Source organism: Mauremys mutica, chromosome 2 (assembly GCF_020497125.1).
Source record: "Mauremys mutica isolate MM-2020 ecotype Southern chromosome 2, ASM2049712v1, whole genome shotgun sequence".
Taxonomy (NCBI): Eukaryota; Metazoa; Chordata; order Testudines; family Geoemydidae; genus Mauremys; species Mauremys mutica.
In genome coordinates this window covers 145,271,436-145,288,874 of record NC_059073.1, presented here as the reverse complement: position 1 = coordinate 145,288,874, position 17,439 = coordinate 145,271,436, and the positions used below count along the sequence as shown (strand labels likewise).

The 17,439-nt window shown below is 51.7% G+C and overlaps 2 protein-coding genes across 5 annotated transcripts in view; one reads left to right on the top strand and one right to left on the bottom strand.

Moving 5' to 3' along the window:
* The window catches only part of RETSAT (retinol saturase), a 29,580-nt gene extending 21,196 nt beyond the window's left edge, over positions 1-8,384 (bottom strand). Inside the window, exons 1-2 of one of the 2 annotated variants that reach the window (XM_045003896.1) lie at positions 8,169-8,384; positions 2,878-3,060 (exon numbers count right to left, since the gene is read on the bottom strand). In XM_045003896.1, coding sequence (XP_044859831.1) covers positions 2,878-3,060; positions 8,169-8,328 — 343 coding nt within the window. In that variant the 5' untranslated portion in view covers positions 8,329-8,384. The remainder of the gene's footprint in view (positions 1-2,877; positions 3,061-8,168) is intronic. The other variant, XM_045003895.1, reaches the window with a different exon arrangement.
* Positions 1-17,439, top strand: part of ELMOD3 (ELMO domain containing 3) — a 72,073-nt gene that overhangs the window by 15,509 nt on the left and 39,125 nt on the right. For 2 of the 3 annotated variants that reach the window (XM_045003898.1, XM_045003897.1), the window contains exons 2-4: positions 13,194-13,274; positions 15,614-15,683; positions 16,869-16,931. In XM_045003898.1, the coding sequence (XP_044859833.1) occupies positions 13,194-13,274; positions 15,614-15,683; positions 16,869-16,931 (214 nt within the window). Of the gene's footprint in view, positions 1-10,446; positions 10,541-13,193; positions 13,275-15,613; positions 15,684-16,868; positions 16,932-17,439 lie in introns of those variants that run through there. The other variant, XM_045003899.1, reaches the window with a different exon arrangement.

Below are 17,439 nucleotides of genomic sequence, written 5' to 3'. Positions count from 1 at the left end.
AGCTTTTCTACAACCCCAGCCGGAGATGTGACTGCAGCATGTGTCGTACTAAGAGCAGCGAAGGAGCCTGAGGGGGCAGGTAGTCTGTGCGGCACAGCTTCAACAGCTGGTGGTATATCTTCAATCACACCCCTTGGCTGTAGCGCAGACTTACCCTTAGACACACACGTAGCTTCGGAGAATACGGTTTCATTCTTGAATCCGTAGACCTACTGCCAGATTCTCAGCAGCACCCAGTGAGCAATGGGCTGCAACAGAGCCATTTGTATCTCCTCACTCACAGGACGGGATTTGGCCCCAGCCCTGTCCCCAGCATTTTTTTAAGCAGCACGAGGGCTACTCTGAGCTATACTAGTTGCCAATGACCTCCAGGAGCCATTCAGTATCTAAGGGCTGGTCTACCGAGAGCAGTGCTGTGGACTACAGGGATATGATTTCTAAACGGCACTAACGTGCATTAATTAATTGGACCATCTAGACCCTGCTGGTGCCCACTGTTTGAAAGAGTACGACGTTAAAGTGCACTAGGGAACATTAGAGATTACTCATTACAATCAGACATGCCAAACCCGCGGGGAAAAAACCCACAGAAACTGGGCTTGGTTTTGGCTTAATTGGCTTGCGAGTTGCTTGTTGGCTAGTTTTTGGTTGTAGCCTGTTGCCTCCTTTTTTTTTTTTCCCTTTTGTTTTTTTCCTTTTTTTTTTTTAAATTGGCTCCCAGCAAGCAGGGGGAAGGGGAGGAGAGAGTCAGGGGTGCACAGCAGGCCCACCACAGTCCCAGGCTGCACGCCGGGGAGCGATCTCGTCACAGAGTGTTGGGGTTCTTAGGGACCAGCTTGTTTTGAAATGGGATTAGCCTGATTTTTGGCTTATTGTGAAAGTCGGGGTGCTTATTTACCGCGTGAAAGTTGGCAACTGTGATTACAATATATATACACGTTACTCATTACAGTATCTATCAGGAGTGGCCAAACCTACTGACCCTCTGAGCCACATACAATAATCTTCAGAAGTTCAAGAGCTGGGTGTGTCTGTTGGGGCTTAGGGCTTCTGCCCCATAGGAGCCGTGGCAGGTATGTCCTGTGGGGCTAAAGTGCCGAGACCACTCCTCCCAGCTCAGCAGAAGCCCCTAGCCCCATCACAGGGCAGAAGCCCCAAGCTCCCCACCTGCCTGGTAGGTGGAGAATGCAGTGAGGGGGCCTCCGCGAGCTGCACTTTAACTGTAAAACAGCCACATGGGGCTTGCGAGCTGCAGTTTGGCCACCCCAGTATATACAAAGAGAAAGTCCTGAAACCCCCTGAGTTTTGGGCATCCACACACAACTCAAAAATTGCTACAAATAAACCCTGAAAAACAGAAGCCTACCGATGCTGCTGTCTGGTTCCCCCTTGGACTAATGGGGTGAAGGGTGGGACGGGAGAGAGTAAGCGGCATTCTGGAAAGGGGTACCACAAAAGTATTTAGGTGCCTAGCTCCAGAGGATCTCGGCGGGAAGTCCTTGAGGATCTGGACTGAAGTAATGTATTCCCACCCTGCCCGCCCCCCAGCACCACAAGTAAGAGTGGAGTAGGGAGGGTGAATTGTGCCCTAAAGCACAATCCCTTCCCAGAGCTCCTCCTTGAGGCGGGACAGCGACAAGCCACCTGTCAACCCATCTCAATCTAGTCCTTAGGGAACATTTTAGAAGCTCAGCAAACAAGCCTCTCCCTGTGCTCAGGGGGTGATTTTTCAAAGGCGTGTAATCCAGGCAACATAAACCTATTTGCCTCCTGAGTCCAGCTATGCGCTGGTTTGTGAGGAGGGCTAGCTTCATGCCGACTTCACCTTTCAGCACACCGTCCAATGCGTCCGCAGGGAGCCTTGGAAGAGTCAAGAACGGTTTTATAACGGGGAAGCCGGTTGTCAGCCACTCCTCTGGCTCAGAGCCAGCTGAGCTGCTACCGCACCCATCACCAGACTTCTCCAACTTTATATAAGCCACCTTTGACCAACAAAATGTCAGCCCCAACAGCGAACATTTCAAATAGCTCTGGGCACGCTGCAGGGGAAATCCTACAACCTATTTGTGAATAGTCCAAGAATCTGTTTTCGTCTATTAAAAAAACCTTCCAAAGTGCCGACGTGCTGTTTCTGCCTCCTCCCATCACCATTTGTAATATGTTTGCTTGAAAAGTAACAGTAAGAACACCTATAGTGTTTCTGTAGCACCTTCGACTGGTTGGCCTGAGCTGTTCAATATCCCTTATGTAGCAAAAAAAGAATGCAGGATTACTTTATCCCACGCACTCACACACAAGCCAATGCTAGTCTGGGGCCAGTGAGGTGGTTGTTAAAAATCACAGACCTACTTATTAGCATGGCAGGTTTGCACAGCGTGTTTAGAGTGAGTAGGAGGGAGCCAGGGAACTCACTTCTGGATGGATGGGCCAAGGAGCATAGAAGTTGAAGTTAAGAGTCCAGCACTTAGAAACTCTGCAAGGCAGGACCTCCAGCCGCAGGGCTTACATGCTCACAGAAGTCCCAGCCGCAGACGTTCTCTGCTCTTAGCTTGCAGAGTTTATTGGCACCATATCTGGACCAAGTGGGTCTCTGTGCTCTTGCAGATAGGCACGTTCCTTGCTTTCTCCTTTCCCACTCCTCCTCGGGCTTGAGAGGATTTTAATACAGATCAAATATTGCCCTTTCACAAACCAGCTCTCTGTGTGACCGACTGCTCTGTCACACACTTCCTTCTGGGAATGCTCAGGAAGAGTTCTCTCAAGACCTGGGCCTGTTTATTCACGGTCGCTACCAAGGAAAGGCACTGCCTGCCCCCTCCACTGGGGCCCATTTCTCAACTGGTGCCATCTGATTTCCCGGTTTCTGAGCACACTTACCTACATCAAACTCAAAGCCCTTCTTGCTGAAGGTGTGGCAGCAGCCGCCCGCCTTCCCATGCTGCTCCAGCACCAGCACTCGCTTCCCAGCTTTGGAGAGGAGCACGGCTGCGGCCAGCCCCCCAATGCCACTTCCGATCACAACAGCATCCAGATTCTCGGGGACCTTGGCAGCAGAGAAAGCTGAAGAAGAAAGAGGAAGTTGTCACCGACACGTGGCCACCTCCAACAACTGGGTCAGGAACTCTCCCGCTGTCTTCCCCGGGTCATTCCTAGGACCAAACCTAAATTGGGCCATTGTTTACGTTCTAAAGGACTTGCGTGTTCGATGTGGACTCATTAGCATTCCCTGGCTGCAGTACAAATAGTACAGGAACTGCTGTTCTTTCCAAATCTGCTGGGACTGGGAAGTGCATGGCGGGTCATAAGGAAGCTGCTTCTCAGGATGGAGGCCCAGTCCCAGCTGTGCAGGTCCTGCACTCCCTAGTTTTGAGGAAGGGTGTTCTTGTAACAGGGGTGTGAGACTCTTAGCAAAAGAGCTGGTTTACATATTCACTGTGTAAAGTGCAAGACTGTAAGATAGTTTTGTGATGGTCCTGGCTAAGCTGGCAAGATCAAACCCATTATAAAAGATGGGGCACTATCATGTATCCTGGCAGCAGATTACCCTCCAGAGAGTGGAGCTACAAAAGAAGCTCAATTTTGTCACCCACTGGTAAGGTCATTACAAGTTTCCCCCAGAAAAAGCCAGGGTGACATCAGCCTTTCACAACCAGGCTCAGGATCAACATTCCTCCTGTTTCACCAGTTAGTTTCACAGACAGAATCAGAGCTAGAAGAGCATCCAGACCATCCTCCAGGGACCAGTGAGGGATTGTTCCCTACAGGACATTAATAATTATATTTCAATAGCACCCCAAGGCTTGATGAAATTCAGGTCCTCACTGTGTTGGGTGCTGCCTAAACAGTCCTTGCCAAAGGGCTTATCATCTAAATACACTCTCCAGGCAAGCTGTAAATGTCCCATACGATAGGATTGTCTGATTGGTCCAATAAAATTGGCCCCCCTCCTTGTCTCACATTTCCCCTTGACAAACCCTTTCCTGGAGGACCTTTCTCTTCTCAGTTTTACCTTTATACTCCTACCACCCTCATACCACACAATCAACTATTTCTCCAGCTCTTTGGTATTTATACCTGTCATCTACACAAATAACTGGTGGCAGAAGTAGGCTGGTGTCTTCCATGTGGAGCAGGCTGCTGAGGAAGACCTGATACACTGTCAGTGGGTTACACAGCCAGGGAATGTTGAGCATTAGGATTCCTGGCTCTGGGAGCAGTGTGCTCAGTAGCTGGATAGCGCACATCCAGGCACATAGTTTGGCACATTCCTTCTGAAAGGCAGCGTGGCAAAGTGGGGGGGACTTGGGTCTGTTTTATTAGAGATGGGGGTTCTGTCGCAGCTCTGGCTGACGTGACGTTGCATAACCTCTCAGTTATCTCATCTGTATGATGCATCAGTGATAGTTATTGCCCCTAAAGTAGTGGTCTGAGGTCTTGGTTGGCAATGGTTATGAACTAATAGCAATGGTTAGGAAGAAATATTAACAGCAGCCCCAGGGGAAGAGAACTCATGGTGTCTTGGGTTGCAGCTCAGTGCAACTTCTCCTAGGACATCTCCAAGGCCATGGGGTATTTTGCAGTGGAATCTGACTCCCTTGACATTTTTTTTGGATGCTGGCACACATGATGCTTGGTAGATCTGATGAAAGATAACAAACAAGCTTGGGGCAGGGTCTCTTCCTTCCCCATGATGTGGAGAGAGAAGTGTAATTTCCAGAGGTGAAAATATACACTGTTAATGTTCATGCAAGATTCTGTTCCTAGCTCTGCATTCCCCCAGAGATGGAACATGCCCCTCAGTGCTTTAAGAATCTGCCCCAGAGGCAAAGATGGAAGTGGGCAGGTGCGTAGGGAGACCCAAAGAGCAGAGTTACAGCCTACCCTCCACAAACAGAACACTTATTTCCAGACTTTGGAACATGAGTGAAATGTATGTGAATGATTAAGCTGCACATCAGCCCAGTGATTCAGCAGTACCTAACAGGGTGTGGGCATTACCTGGGGGCAGTGAGGGTTGGTTATACGAACCACTGCATGGGATCATAGAGGTTTAACTCTGAGTCACAGCTCTTTGACTACTATAGAGAAAGGGGAGAGAATGCACTTAACTTGAGGAACAGCAGCCATAATTTCAGGCAAATTACCCAATCAAGGGATGAATTAGGCCAGCAGAAAGGGATAGGGGGTGCTTTCACTACAGGCAGAGGAAAGGCTGGAGGCCTGGCTACGGAGTACTCCTGGCTACGGAGAGAGAGAGGGTGTGTATGTGTGCGCATATATTATATATATATATATATATATATATATATATATATATATAGGTACAGGCAGGTGAGTGTGTGTTGGTGGGTATGGGGTATATGCAGGCACTGGCATTCAGATATTGATGGATGTGGAGGGTAGGGTGACCAGACAGCAAGTGTGAAAAATTGGGATGGGGGTGAGGGGTAATAGGAGTCTATATAAGAAAAAGACCCAAAAATCAGGACTGTCCCTATAACATTGGGACATCTGGTCACCCTAGTGGAGGGGTGAGAGTGGGCAGGCACTAGTAGGTATAGGGAGGAAGTGTTTGTGTGTGTGTGTGTACAAAGGTGATGGAGGTGGAGAAGGAGATCTGGAAAGCAGCTAATGAGTGCCCAGCTGTGCAGAAAGATACAGATCCCAGTTCCAATCTTTCTTGGCTTGCCTCTGCCTGCTAGGGTAAGGGCTGCTTTCCCTCTCTACACTCCCCAACACCCAGGGCCGCCCAGAGGGGGGGGGCAAGTGGGGCAATTTGCCCCAGGCCCCGGGCCCTGCAGGGGCCCCCCACGAGAGTTTTTCGGGGCCCCTGGAGCGGGATCCTTCACTCGCTCCGGGGGCCCCGGAAAACTCTCACGGGGCCCGGGCCCCCGGAGCTTCTTCGCTTCCGGTCTTCGCTGGCCGGGGGTCCTTCCTCTCCGGGACAGAAGGGTCTTGGAGTGCAGCTGGGTCTTCGGTGCAGCTGGGTGTTCGGTGGTAATTTGGCAGCGGGGATCCTTCAGTTCCAGGACCCGCCACCGAAGTGCCCCGAAGACCCGTGGTGGGGGCTGCACTTCAGCGGCGGGTCCCGCTTCGGCGGTAATTCAGCGGCGGGGGGTCCTGGCACGGAAGGACCCCCCGCCGCCAACTTACCGCCGAAGCGGGGCCCCCCGCCGCCGAAGACCCCAGGCCCCTGGAATCCTCTGGGCGGCCCTGCCAGCACCCATAGGCGGCAGGTTATATCTGTGTGCGGTGCCCGGGCTCCAGGAATATTCAGGACCGGGTGCCCTGCTCCAGCAATAGTTGGAGCTGGGTCTCTCCCCCGGCCCTGCCTGGATTGGGCCCCGGCCCCCGCGGGCCTCCCCCCACCCCCGCTGCGTCCCTGCCTGGAGCAGGTCTCAGCCCCCGCCTGCCGCCGCGTCGCGTCCCTGCCTGACAGAAATAAGTGTGAGCCTCTCCTCTGCCTGCTCTGTGCTGCCAGAGGGCTCCCGGCAGAACTGCTGTCTGCTGCCGCAGTGTCCTAGTGCCTGCCATTCACTAATGTCAAGGCAGGCTGCCCTTACCCTGAGCCTCTCCAACGCCCCAAACCCTCATCCACGGCCAGAGCCCTCATCCCCCCACATCCCAACCCTCTGCCCCAGCCCTGAGCCCCCCCGCAGCATGAACCCCTCATCCACAGCCCCACAGCCCACACCCCACACCCCACATCCCAACCCTCTGCCCAGCCCTGAGCCCCCCCCGCAGCATGAACCCCTCATCCACAGCCCTCACCCCACAGCCCAACCCTCTTCCCTAGCCCCCTCCTGCATCATGAACCCCTCATCCTCAGCCCCACAGCCCTCACCCTGCACTCCCTCCTATCCCCAAACTCCCTCCCCCTTCCCACACACCCCTTCCCAACCCCAAACTCCGTCCCAAAGCCTACACCCTTCACCCCCTCCCATAGGTGGCAAGTTTGTAAAAATTTTGGTGGTGCCCAGAACCCGCCCCCCAACTCTGCCCCCACCTGCCTGGGGAGGGGGCTCTGGGAGGGGGCTCGGCGGGGGTGCAGATCCTGGGCTGGGGATTAGGGTGCAGGAGAGGTGCAGGATGCAGGCTTTGGGATGGAGTTTGGGTGCTGGGTGCAGGCTCTGGGCTGGGGCAGAGGGTGGGTGTGCAGGAGGAGGTGAAGGGTGCAGGCTTTGGGACGGAGTTTGGGGTTGGGAAGGGGTGTGTGGGAAGGGGGAGGGAGTTTGGGGATAGGAGGGAGTGCAGGGTGAGGGCTGTGGGGCTGAGGATGAGGGGTCCATGATGCAGGAGGGGGCTCAGGGCTAGGGAAGAGGGTTGGGCTGTGGGGTGAGGGCTGTGGATGAGGGGTTCATGCTGCGGGGGGGCTCAGGGCTAGGGCAGAGGGTTGGGATGTGGGCTGTGGATGAGGGGTTCATGCTGCGGGGGGGCTCAGGGCTAGGGCAGAGGGTTGGGATGTGGGGGGATGAGGGCTCTGGCCGGGGATGAGGGTTTGGGGCGTTGGAGAGGCTCAGGGTAAGGGCAGCCTGCCTTGACATTAGTGAATGGCAGGCACTAGGACACTGCGGCAGCAGACAGCAGTTCTGCCGGGAGCCCTCCGGCAGCACATAGCAGGCAGAGGAGAGGCTCGCACTTATTTCTGTCAGGCAGGGACGCGACCCGGCGGCAGGCGGGGGCTGAGACCTGCTCCAAGCAGGGACGCGGCGGCGGGGGAAGACCTGCGGGGGCCGGGGCCCGATCCAGGCAGGGCCGGGGGAGAGACCCAGCTCCAACTATTGCTGGAGCAGGGCACCCGGTCCTGAATATTCCTGGAGCCCGGGCACCGCACAAATATATAACCTGCCGCCTATGCCCCCTCCTGCACACCCACCCTCTGCCCCAGCCCAGAGCCTGCACCCAGCACCCAAACTCCATCCCAAAGCCTGCATCCTGCACCCCTCCTACACCCTAATCCCCAGCCCAGGATCTGCACCCCAGACCTCCCCCACCGAGCCCCCTCCCAGAGCCTTAGGCAGGTGGGGGCAGAGTTGGGGGGGCAGAGTTGGGGGGCGGGTTCTGGGCACCACCAAAATTTTTACAAACTTGCCACCCATGCCAGCACCCCCATCCCCCTTCCAGCTGTGACTGGAGCAGGTGCTGCCAGCACAAGCACTTTCAGGTACCTTGTTTGATAACCTTTTTCCGAACATCCTTGTCAGTCACCAAGTGGGCAGGTGGCCTCCTGCAGTCAGCAGAGAAAGGGTTGGGGGAGCTACTGCCCCCGAGGAGCCTCCTGAGTACTACGAGAAGCAGAAGGACGAGCAGGAGCCAGTATAGCCACATAACTGCTGTGATTTCTCTCCCAGGACTGTCCCTGGAAGCTGGGCAGCCCTTTGATAAGAGCACCTGCCCCTCCTTCCAGTGGGCTGTCCTTCGCTCTAGTTCAGAAACTTCCCCTTAAAGGCACAGTCAAGAACTGAATCTGTGTCAGAACCCCGAAGAGATTTCAGCACCTATTGAGTCTCCCTCTCTTGGGGTTAATTTTTAGGGTTTGTTTACATGGGGAAACTGACCAGCACAGTGATACCAGCATAATATCACTGTAGCTATACTAGTGTAATTCTCCATATGGATGTATTATCACAGGGGTCTGCAACCTGCAGCACGTGTGCCAAAGGCAGCATGCGGGCTGATTTTTAGTGGCACGCTGTTGCCAGCTGGGGTCCCAGCCAGCGACCCCGCTCAAACCACTGCTGGCCTGGATTACGGAATCTCAGACCAGCAGTGGGATGAGCTGCTCAGCCTGCTGCTGGTCTGGGGTTATGGCCACCAGCCCCACTCAGCCCACTGCCAGCCTGGATGGACGGAACCCGGTCTGGCATGCAAAACCTTCTACTGGCATATGAAACCTTAAATTAGTGAAGACTTGGCATACCACTTCCCAAAGGCTGCCGACCCCTGGTCTATCAGTATAATTATACCAGTGTAGCTAGGCCAGTGTGTACGTGGATTTTGGGTGTTAAGAGTGTCTTTTTTCAGTTTAGTTTAAACCACTTCCAAAGAGATGTGAGCTAAAGGGACTCCACATCAAGAACATCTGTCGGTACTCCTTGGTTCAAAGTAGGGTCGCAAACGGTCCCGTATTACCAGGGACCTCCTGTATTTTTTCATCTCTGTACAAGAAGATCCGGAGTTGCTGAGTGCTGCAAGAAATACCCCTGAGGAAATACCCATATCAGAGGGGTAGCTGTGTTAGTCTGGATCTGTAAAAAGCAACAAGGAGTCCTGTGGCATCTTATAGACTAACAGACGTATTGGAGCATAAGTTTTCATGGGTGAATACCCACTTCGTCAGACGCATGTAATGGAAATTTCCAGAGGCAGATGTAAATATGCAGGGCAGAATCAGTCTGGAGATAACAAGGTTAGTTCAATCAGGGAGGGTGAGGCCCTCTTCTAGCAGTTGAGGTGTGAACACCAAGGGAGGAGAAACTGCTTTTGTAGCTGGCTAGCCATTCACAGTCTTTGTTTAATCCTGAGCTGATGATGTCAAATTTGCAAATGAAGTGAAGCTCAGCGGTTTCTCTTTGAAGTCTGGTCCTGAAGTGTTTTTGCTGTAGTATGGCTACCTTAAAATCTGCTATTGTGTGGCCAGGAAGGTTGAAGTGTTCTCCTACAGGTTTTTGTACATTGCCATTCCTAATATCTGACTTGCGTCCAGTTTGGCCGATGTACATAGCAGAGGGGCATTGCTGGCACATGATGGTATATATAACATCGGTGGATGTGCAGGTGAATGAACCGGTGATGTTGTAGCTGATCTGGTTAGGTCCTGTGATGGTGTTGCTGGTGTAGCTATGTGGACAGTTGGCATTGAGGTTTGTTGCATGGATCAGTTCCTGAGTTAGAGTTGCTATGGTGCAGTGTGTGGTTGCTGGTAAGAATATGCTTAAGGTTGGCATTCCCCTGGGAGACATAGGAGAGTCTTGCTTGTTGTTATTAACGATGATAACAGGGAAATAACAACATGGGGAGGAGGGCTGGGGCAGGGTGCTAAGAAAAGAGTCCCTTCTTTGTGAAATCATTGTGGTTGAAAGGAAGGTGATGCACTAAGAAGCCCTTTCTCCTAAGTGTTAATAGGGCATTGGAGTGAAATGGATTGTAACTGGTGAAAGGCCCCCTCCCAAAGGGCCCTGGCAGCCCCCTCCACGTGTCAGTGGGGCCAGGGCACCGAGCTGGCCCCTGTACTCGATGGCTGGGGGTGGCCGGGAGATGGGCCCCTGGCTGGGGCGCAGGTACCTTTAAGAGCTTCCCGGGACGGAAGCGTCGCCTTTTCGTTCTTCCATGATTGTCCCTCCTAGGACGCCGTAGATGTTGCCGTGCAGGGGGTTTCTGGGAATTGTAGTCGGGGAGGGGAGGTGGCAGCCGCCTCGACTGGGATCCGCGGGGCCTTCTGGGAGAGAGGCTCCTGGAACCACAACTCCCAGCGTGCAGCGCGACGCGGCGCGCGCAGGCGCCTGGCGGTGGAAGGAGCCGAGGTGGGGGAGAAAGTGAGGTGAGGGAAGCGCCTGGGTCTGCGAGGAGGGGGGCGGGGCTGACTGAGGGGTTCAAAGGTCACAGGGGGCTGCAAAGGGAGGTGGGGTTGGGGCTGCAAAGGGGGAGCGGGGGGCTGCAAAGGGAGGTGGGGTTGGGGCTGCAAAGGGGGAAGGGGCTGGGGAAAAGGGGGCTGCAAAGGGGCAGAGAGGGAAAGGGGGGCTGCAAAGGGGCAGAGAGGGAAAGGGGGGCTGCAAAGGGAGGTGGGGTTGGGGCTGCAAAGGGCTTGAGCTAGCGTGCTAAAAGTAGAAGCAGGCCTGCAGTGGCACACGCAGGGGTCAGGCTAGCCAGCCACCATCCGTACATAACTAGGACCTTGGCCAGGATTGGATTCAGGCTCTCAGCCTGAAACATCGCAGCCCCACTGCTATTTTTAGCGTGCTAGCTTGAGCACAGCTAGCGTGTCTGGCTACCTGAGCTGAGAATTACACCTCCCAGCTCCTGGGCAGACATACACGCAGCTCTGAACTCAGGCAGTGAGGAGCATGGCTAAGCTCACCCTCATCCCTGGCCCTGCCCAGCCATCTGAGGGGTTTGAACCAGGGAGAAAGGAATTTCCAGCCCAGGGCCCGTCCCTGCAAGTGACTGGAGCCAGCTGCTGTGCTCAAGCCTAGCTAGTGTGTGTACCTCTGCCTGAGCTGGGAGTAGCACCTTCCAGCTGAAGCATAGATATGCTTTATCTTAGCTGCAGGGATTGATGCTTTATTTGCCTGATAAAAGGAGTGCTGGCAGCAACCCTTGTAATTAGATTGTCTAACACTTCCTATTATAAAACAAATTCTTACAGCCTTTATTTGAAGGCTCTCACGCTCTCTGCAGCTGGACTTTGAATGTTGTCCTGGGGATAGTACTGGGGTCGAGGAGGTATCTTTGTGGTTCCAATAGAAGTGCATTCATTTAGCTGAAACTTACTATTTCCCATTTGTGGATAGAGCTTGTTTTTGCACTATGACTCTTGTTGCATATGCACTACCCCAGAATTTGCATTTGATACGTAGCTCAAGTTCTGGTGGGACACAAGCAAAATGCTCTTCCACCTGCTGCTTTTCTCCCATCAAAAATATTCTGATCCAGAGAGTGTGTATTGCATTGGGAACCTGATACCATGAGTTCTAGACTCACTTCTTCCACAGACTGATGCTAATAATTTTATACCCTTCACCATCCTTATTATTCATTGTGGCCTCATACCTTATTGAGAGACTGCAGAAGCTTGAAATAAAACCTCGTTCTCCCTGGTTCCAAATCCCATTCACTCAGATGGCTGGGCAGGGCTCAGAAAGAGGGTGAGCTTAGCCATGCTCCTCACTGCCCTTGATTGTTCAGAGCTGATGTGTATGTCTGCCCAGGAGCTGGATCCTGTAATGTCTCAGCTCAGGTAAGAGCTTTGTCCGGCTACCAGCCAAAGTAGTTAGTGCTTAGCTCAAGTAGTAAAGCTCTGTGTTGCGATGCTGAAGTTTAAGGGGGCAGGAGAGCCTGAATCCAATCCTGGCCAAGGTCCTAGTTATGTACGGATGCAGTCACTGGGGGCCGCTCCAGTGGCTCATTGCAGAACTGGCTGGCTACAGGTCTGCCACTGCCATGCTTCCTCCAGCCCCTAACGTGCCCCCAGTCTTTTGCCTGGGTCCTGGAATTCCCCCTGTGTTGGGGCAGTTTTGTGAACTGGAATACAGATCATAGGCCCAGGAAGCTGATTTAAGTCACAGTTTCCCAAACTTTTGCAGCATAGACTAGCTCTTACTTAAGTGATTTTTAGTAGTTATTTGCTACGTGACAACATTAATGTTTTCTCTAACAAAACATCTTGAGGCAGCCCTGAAGCTATTTGCCAGGATGCATGACCATATTCTTCAGCACACAGCTTTGCAAACCTAGGTTTTATTTTTGAGAGGGTGCCATGTAGTTCCCATTCACTGGTGCTGACTTGGGTAAAATATTTGGTCTTGAAGACTGCTACAAAAGAGAATCCTGTCTCACAGTGGCAGAGCATTGCAACGTATAAGAGCATATCCATTACTTTGGAATTCAATGAAAAATACTCCCTGCTGATGCCCAGTAAAATTCTGGAAGTAATTTTATGAATGAATGAGACAAGTCACACCTCAGAGCTAATTACACTCTCTGCAAACTCAGGCATGTATCACTCATTATTTACACGTAGGTCATGTTTTGAAGGTTTTTGTTTTGTTTTTTGTTTTAACAACTAGAGACTTAATATTTTTTTTAAATGAAAGCTGAGACTCTGAAGCACAAATGAGAGGACTGTTAGCAAAACCGGGCTAGTCCTTTGCACATTATGCACACCCCACACTGTGGGAAACACAGATTTAAAAAGTTATTTGTGGTTTGAACTTTTCCTTACTTAGCTTTTACTCTTTCACTAAACACACAAACAGAAGAAACAGCAGTTAAAGCAACTGAAACTTTGAAAATGAGGTGACTTTTTCATGTTAGCAGATTTTCTTATTTCCTTTCCATTTGATTGTATTTGCCAAAACACCAAACTTGATGGTTGCACTGTGTCAGTATTATTCATGCATTACAGGAACCTGAGCTACGTTAGGAAGTGACTGGTGGTTTGTTTCCTGGTGACTTTGATTTCATTGTTTCATTAGGGCATGAACAGATGCACCGCAGACACCCACCAGTCTGAAGAGCAAGGTATCTTCCTTCCTCCAGCTGTCAAATCCGTACCTGTGCGTATCTCAGATATTCTCATACTTTTCAGCGGCATGAGACTAAACTCTAGCATTAGACACGTCTCTCTACATTATGTGCAGAGATCTGCATGATGGGCAACATTAGGAATTAATTGTAATTGCACAAAGAGTTGAGAAAGTCCCTGTGTGTGTGTGTGTGTTCCATCAGGGGCTTTCATGGCACCACTGTCCCCGTGTATGCGTTTACAAAGTGGTATGGACTGTACTCTTCCCTAACTTTCAGTGTATGCAAAAGGCATGGTTGCAATGTATTATTGCCACAGGTAAAACCCCAGCAGCACTATCATACTGTGGCTCATTGTGACATGATACTGGTGCACATGGTGCCGGTGTTGGGCCTGGGACTCGCAGTTGTCAAAAAGCACAAACCTCTTGCGTACATGCTTGAATGTGATACACTAACTCCTCACTTAACCTTGTCCTGGTTAACATTAGGTTGCTGATCTATTAGGGAACAAGCTTGTTTAAAGTTGCGCAATGCTCCATTATAACATTGTTTGGCAGCGGCCTGCTTTGTCCACTGCTTGCAGGATTCTCTGGAAGAGCAGCCCCTCCTTGTGGGGATTAGAACCGGGGCTGGGGGTAGGGGTGGCAGCCTCCACCATCAGCTCCTCTAAATTCCCTGTAAGGTATGTGGCTCGGCAGCTGCCCAGCAGCAGTTCAGCTGTCCCTCCCCCCACTACTCTGCTGCTCCTGCCCTCTCCCTTAGAGCTGCTCCCGGGAGCTTCCTGCTTGCTGGGGGATGTGGTGGGAGAGGGGTGCTGATATCAGGCTGTCCCCCTGCTCCTGCCCCCCAGCCGCTTTGTACCCCCTCTCCACAAAGCAGAGGAGGGGGACAAGGCTCAGGGACAGAAAGGAGGGAGCTTTCTGGAAGCTGTTGCTTCCTGTCTGAACTGATTGATCTGCTTAAAAGGGCAACATACTGGAAGTGGGATCAGCATACTAAAGGGGCAGTGCACGTCTCTCTCTCACTGATGCATGCACCCCCCAGCACTTTGGAAAGTCAGCACCTGTGCAGCCGTGCGTGTGCTGTCAGGAGGAGGGAGTGCTACACTCCAGCTGGATAGTGTGGGCTCTTTATCATGTTCAGTTTATGCAGGGAAGTGTTTGCAGCTACCACCCTGCATCTCTTGTGTTTCCACCCTCCTGTCTCAGTCCATGCTGCCTTGTAGAGTGTGAGGCTACATTAACAACAGCGTATTAACCGTTGAGGGCTCAGCTGAGTGCTAGTTTATCATTTAGCAGGAAGGCATTCCCTGGGAAATATCCCTCCCTCTGACTCCAGCACCTCAACCAAGCTTCGCAATCATTCATTGCTGTGACAATATTAAACTGTTTATTTATAATTGTTTAAAACTTATTCTGTATATGTATATAATGGCTTTTGTATGGCGAAAAACATTTCCCTGGAACCTAACCCCCGCCCCCATTATGGGTAAATTGGATTCGCTTAACATCATTTTGCATAAAGTGGCATTTTTCAGGAACAGAACTACAATGTTAAGTGAGGAGTTACTGTACCGGAAAGCACGCTAGCATAGGCCTACCTGCCCTTCTGTGTCAGCTTTTCTGGAGGCCTAAACAAGGGCCTCCCTAGTTCTTCAAACAGCTCTTTTCACGGGGCGGGTACATCCAAACTCTCCAAGGTGCTCCCCTGTTCCTTTACCAGCTTGTCTTAGGTGGGCTAACCCGTTTCCTCCAGCAGTGACACCATTCCTCTACAAACCCTTCTTATGATGAGGGGCAGACTATTTCTCCCTGATTGGCTACCCCATTCCCTGTGCAGCTTGTCTCATGGCAGGAGAAAGGGTGAACTCAAGCAGCTCCAGCGTGGGAATGCTGGGGAAACCTGTGATGGGTGAGCAGGGTCGTGGCTGTGGGCTCTTTACGTGGGGAACAATCCAGGAGGTTTGTGTAGCTGTTGCGAGTTTGTCTCTTGGCTCGTGCAGGATCTGGGAGGGTATCACATTGTGTTAGCCACAGAGAACCTTCAAAGGGTTCCCTCATTTTCCTGGACACCACCCCGCACACAGTGTGTCTCCAGGCTTTGGACATCTTCTGTGGTGTTGTGGCGTAACAAGAATAGTGCGTGCTGGGATATTTCCCAAAGTGAGAACAGGTCATTATGGCTTCAGGGAGACCTCAGGTGTGGGGAGGGAAATAGGTCTTTAAGATCCCTTCTGTGCTGAAGACCCCACTTCTCTGCTGCTACTGTTTGGGGCCACTCAGCATGTTGGGCTAGAAAAAAATCCTTTAAAAACTACAGGAGGTGTAAAGAGCATCGTTCCTCCTGACTATTTTCTCTCTCTGCGTAGATCTCGGTGCTGAAGCAGAGTGGGCTCCTGCAGGCTCTGGCAGAGGGACCCAATGGGCGCACAGAAGCTGGTGAGCTGTATTTGAATGTTTCCACTTAATATCCTGTTGCTTTCCAGTTCTGGAGGGGACCGACGTGCTCCAACAGTGGCTGTAACAGCATGGCGCTGCTCTTTCTGCCTGCTGAGCGAATCCTGTCTGTTCTGCTGGCGGGCTTGGCCAGAATCTGGCTATACTCAGCCAGTTCAGACTGTCATGATCCTGATACTCTTGGCCAAGTATTTCTCCTCATTGTCGCTAGACTGTCCAGGACCCCTCATGGCATTGCTCCAAGGCTTTGGTCAGGCTTTCTGTCCTGTCCGCCTGCTCGGAGATTCTGTCTCCAACTTGTGGGTCTGCTGTTGTCCTGTCTCCCCAAAGCAACATCCAGTTTTTCTGTCTGTGAACTAAGCACATGTCTCAGAGCCATGATTCCGAGCCTTTCTGCTGGGGTGCTGTGTCAGTGGCGTTTTTAACTCTGGAATCTCAATCAAGTGAATGGGGTTGTGCTCTCGTTTTTCTTCCCCCACAGTTCAGGCCTCTTCCTGTTCATGGAAGAGACGTGGTACTCTGTACTTCCTTCCCTTCTGCAGTGTCCAGGGTGGTGTGGGGGAAGTCAGGCTGTTGAGTGAGACATGAAAAGGCTCTATGGAATTCCCCTCTGACTTCCTGTACTATCCTTGGGCCTGATTGTGTCTGTTAGGCACTGGCCTGTGTTGGGGCAGGGGCAGAACTGCATTGCGCCCATGATGATGTAGTGGAGGCTGGCCAGAAGAACTGCCTGGTAGGGCCATGACCCTTCCTTCCATGCCCCCTTTGGGGTGGCTTGGACTATTGTACCTAACCCTTTTGCAGGTGTGCAGTGGAGAAAGGGCCTTACCCGCAGTACCCCTGAGAGAGCTAATCACAATCTCCTCCTATGCTTGCTGATATTCTCTCCTCTCTGTGGAACTGGGTGAGTTTGCTGCAGGCCTCTGGGCAGGAGCAGATAATCAGGACGGGAGCTGTCAAGGAATCTGCTGCTGTTCAGCTTTATATTGGAGCGCGCCCAACTTGGTCTGTGATAAAACGGAAAATTAAATGAGACCCCAAAGGTGGCCAAGCGTAAGGTCACAGGAACTATTGCACTTTTTATCTGCTGGCTGATGGAGAAACAAAGCAAATAGCTGGCCTGATAGTTCCAGCTGTAGCTAACCCTTTTCTTGTCTCTTTTGCCAGATCCTAGCGCAGAGGTGCTGCAAGCCCAGGAAGAATGGGAGGCCGTGGAAAGTCTCCAGTCAGGTACAGATAACTGCAGCGGTGCTTACCTGGTATCCTTGCCAGCTGGTACTAATTAAATCTCGTAGTGGCACTGAAGAGGGAGACACATGGTTTGTCAATGATGAGGGAGTTGGGGAACTGTCAGGAATATAGAATGGGAAACTGAGTCGCACATCCACCCAGTTTAGGCTTAATCGGTTTTGCCTTTGTTTAATACAATTTCAGATAGAATTGTTGTCACTTAGTGTCTGGACATACATTTATGCCAGATAAGTAATAACAGACAAGACGGAATATAGGTAAATGTGCTCAAGTTACCACATTCCGGGACACTGAGAAGTCCTCTTTTCCTCCATGATGGTCATCAAATTCCTGGTCTGGTCCTGTCTCATTCCTCAGTTTCTGGTCTGGCGTTTCTTCAGATTTTGTCCCATTTTCACATGTATTTGTATCACGTGTATTGTCGCATTTTTACATGCTCAATTACCTAATTTTCCTCCAATCAGCATTCAATGCATTACCCATTGAT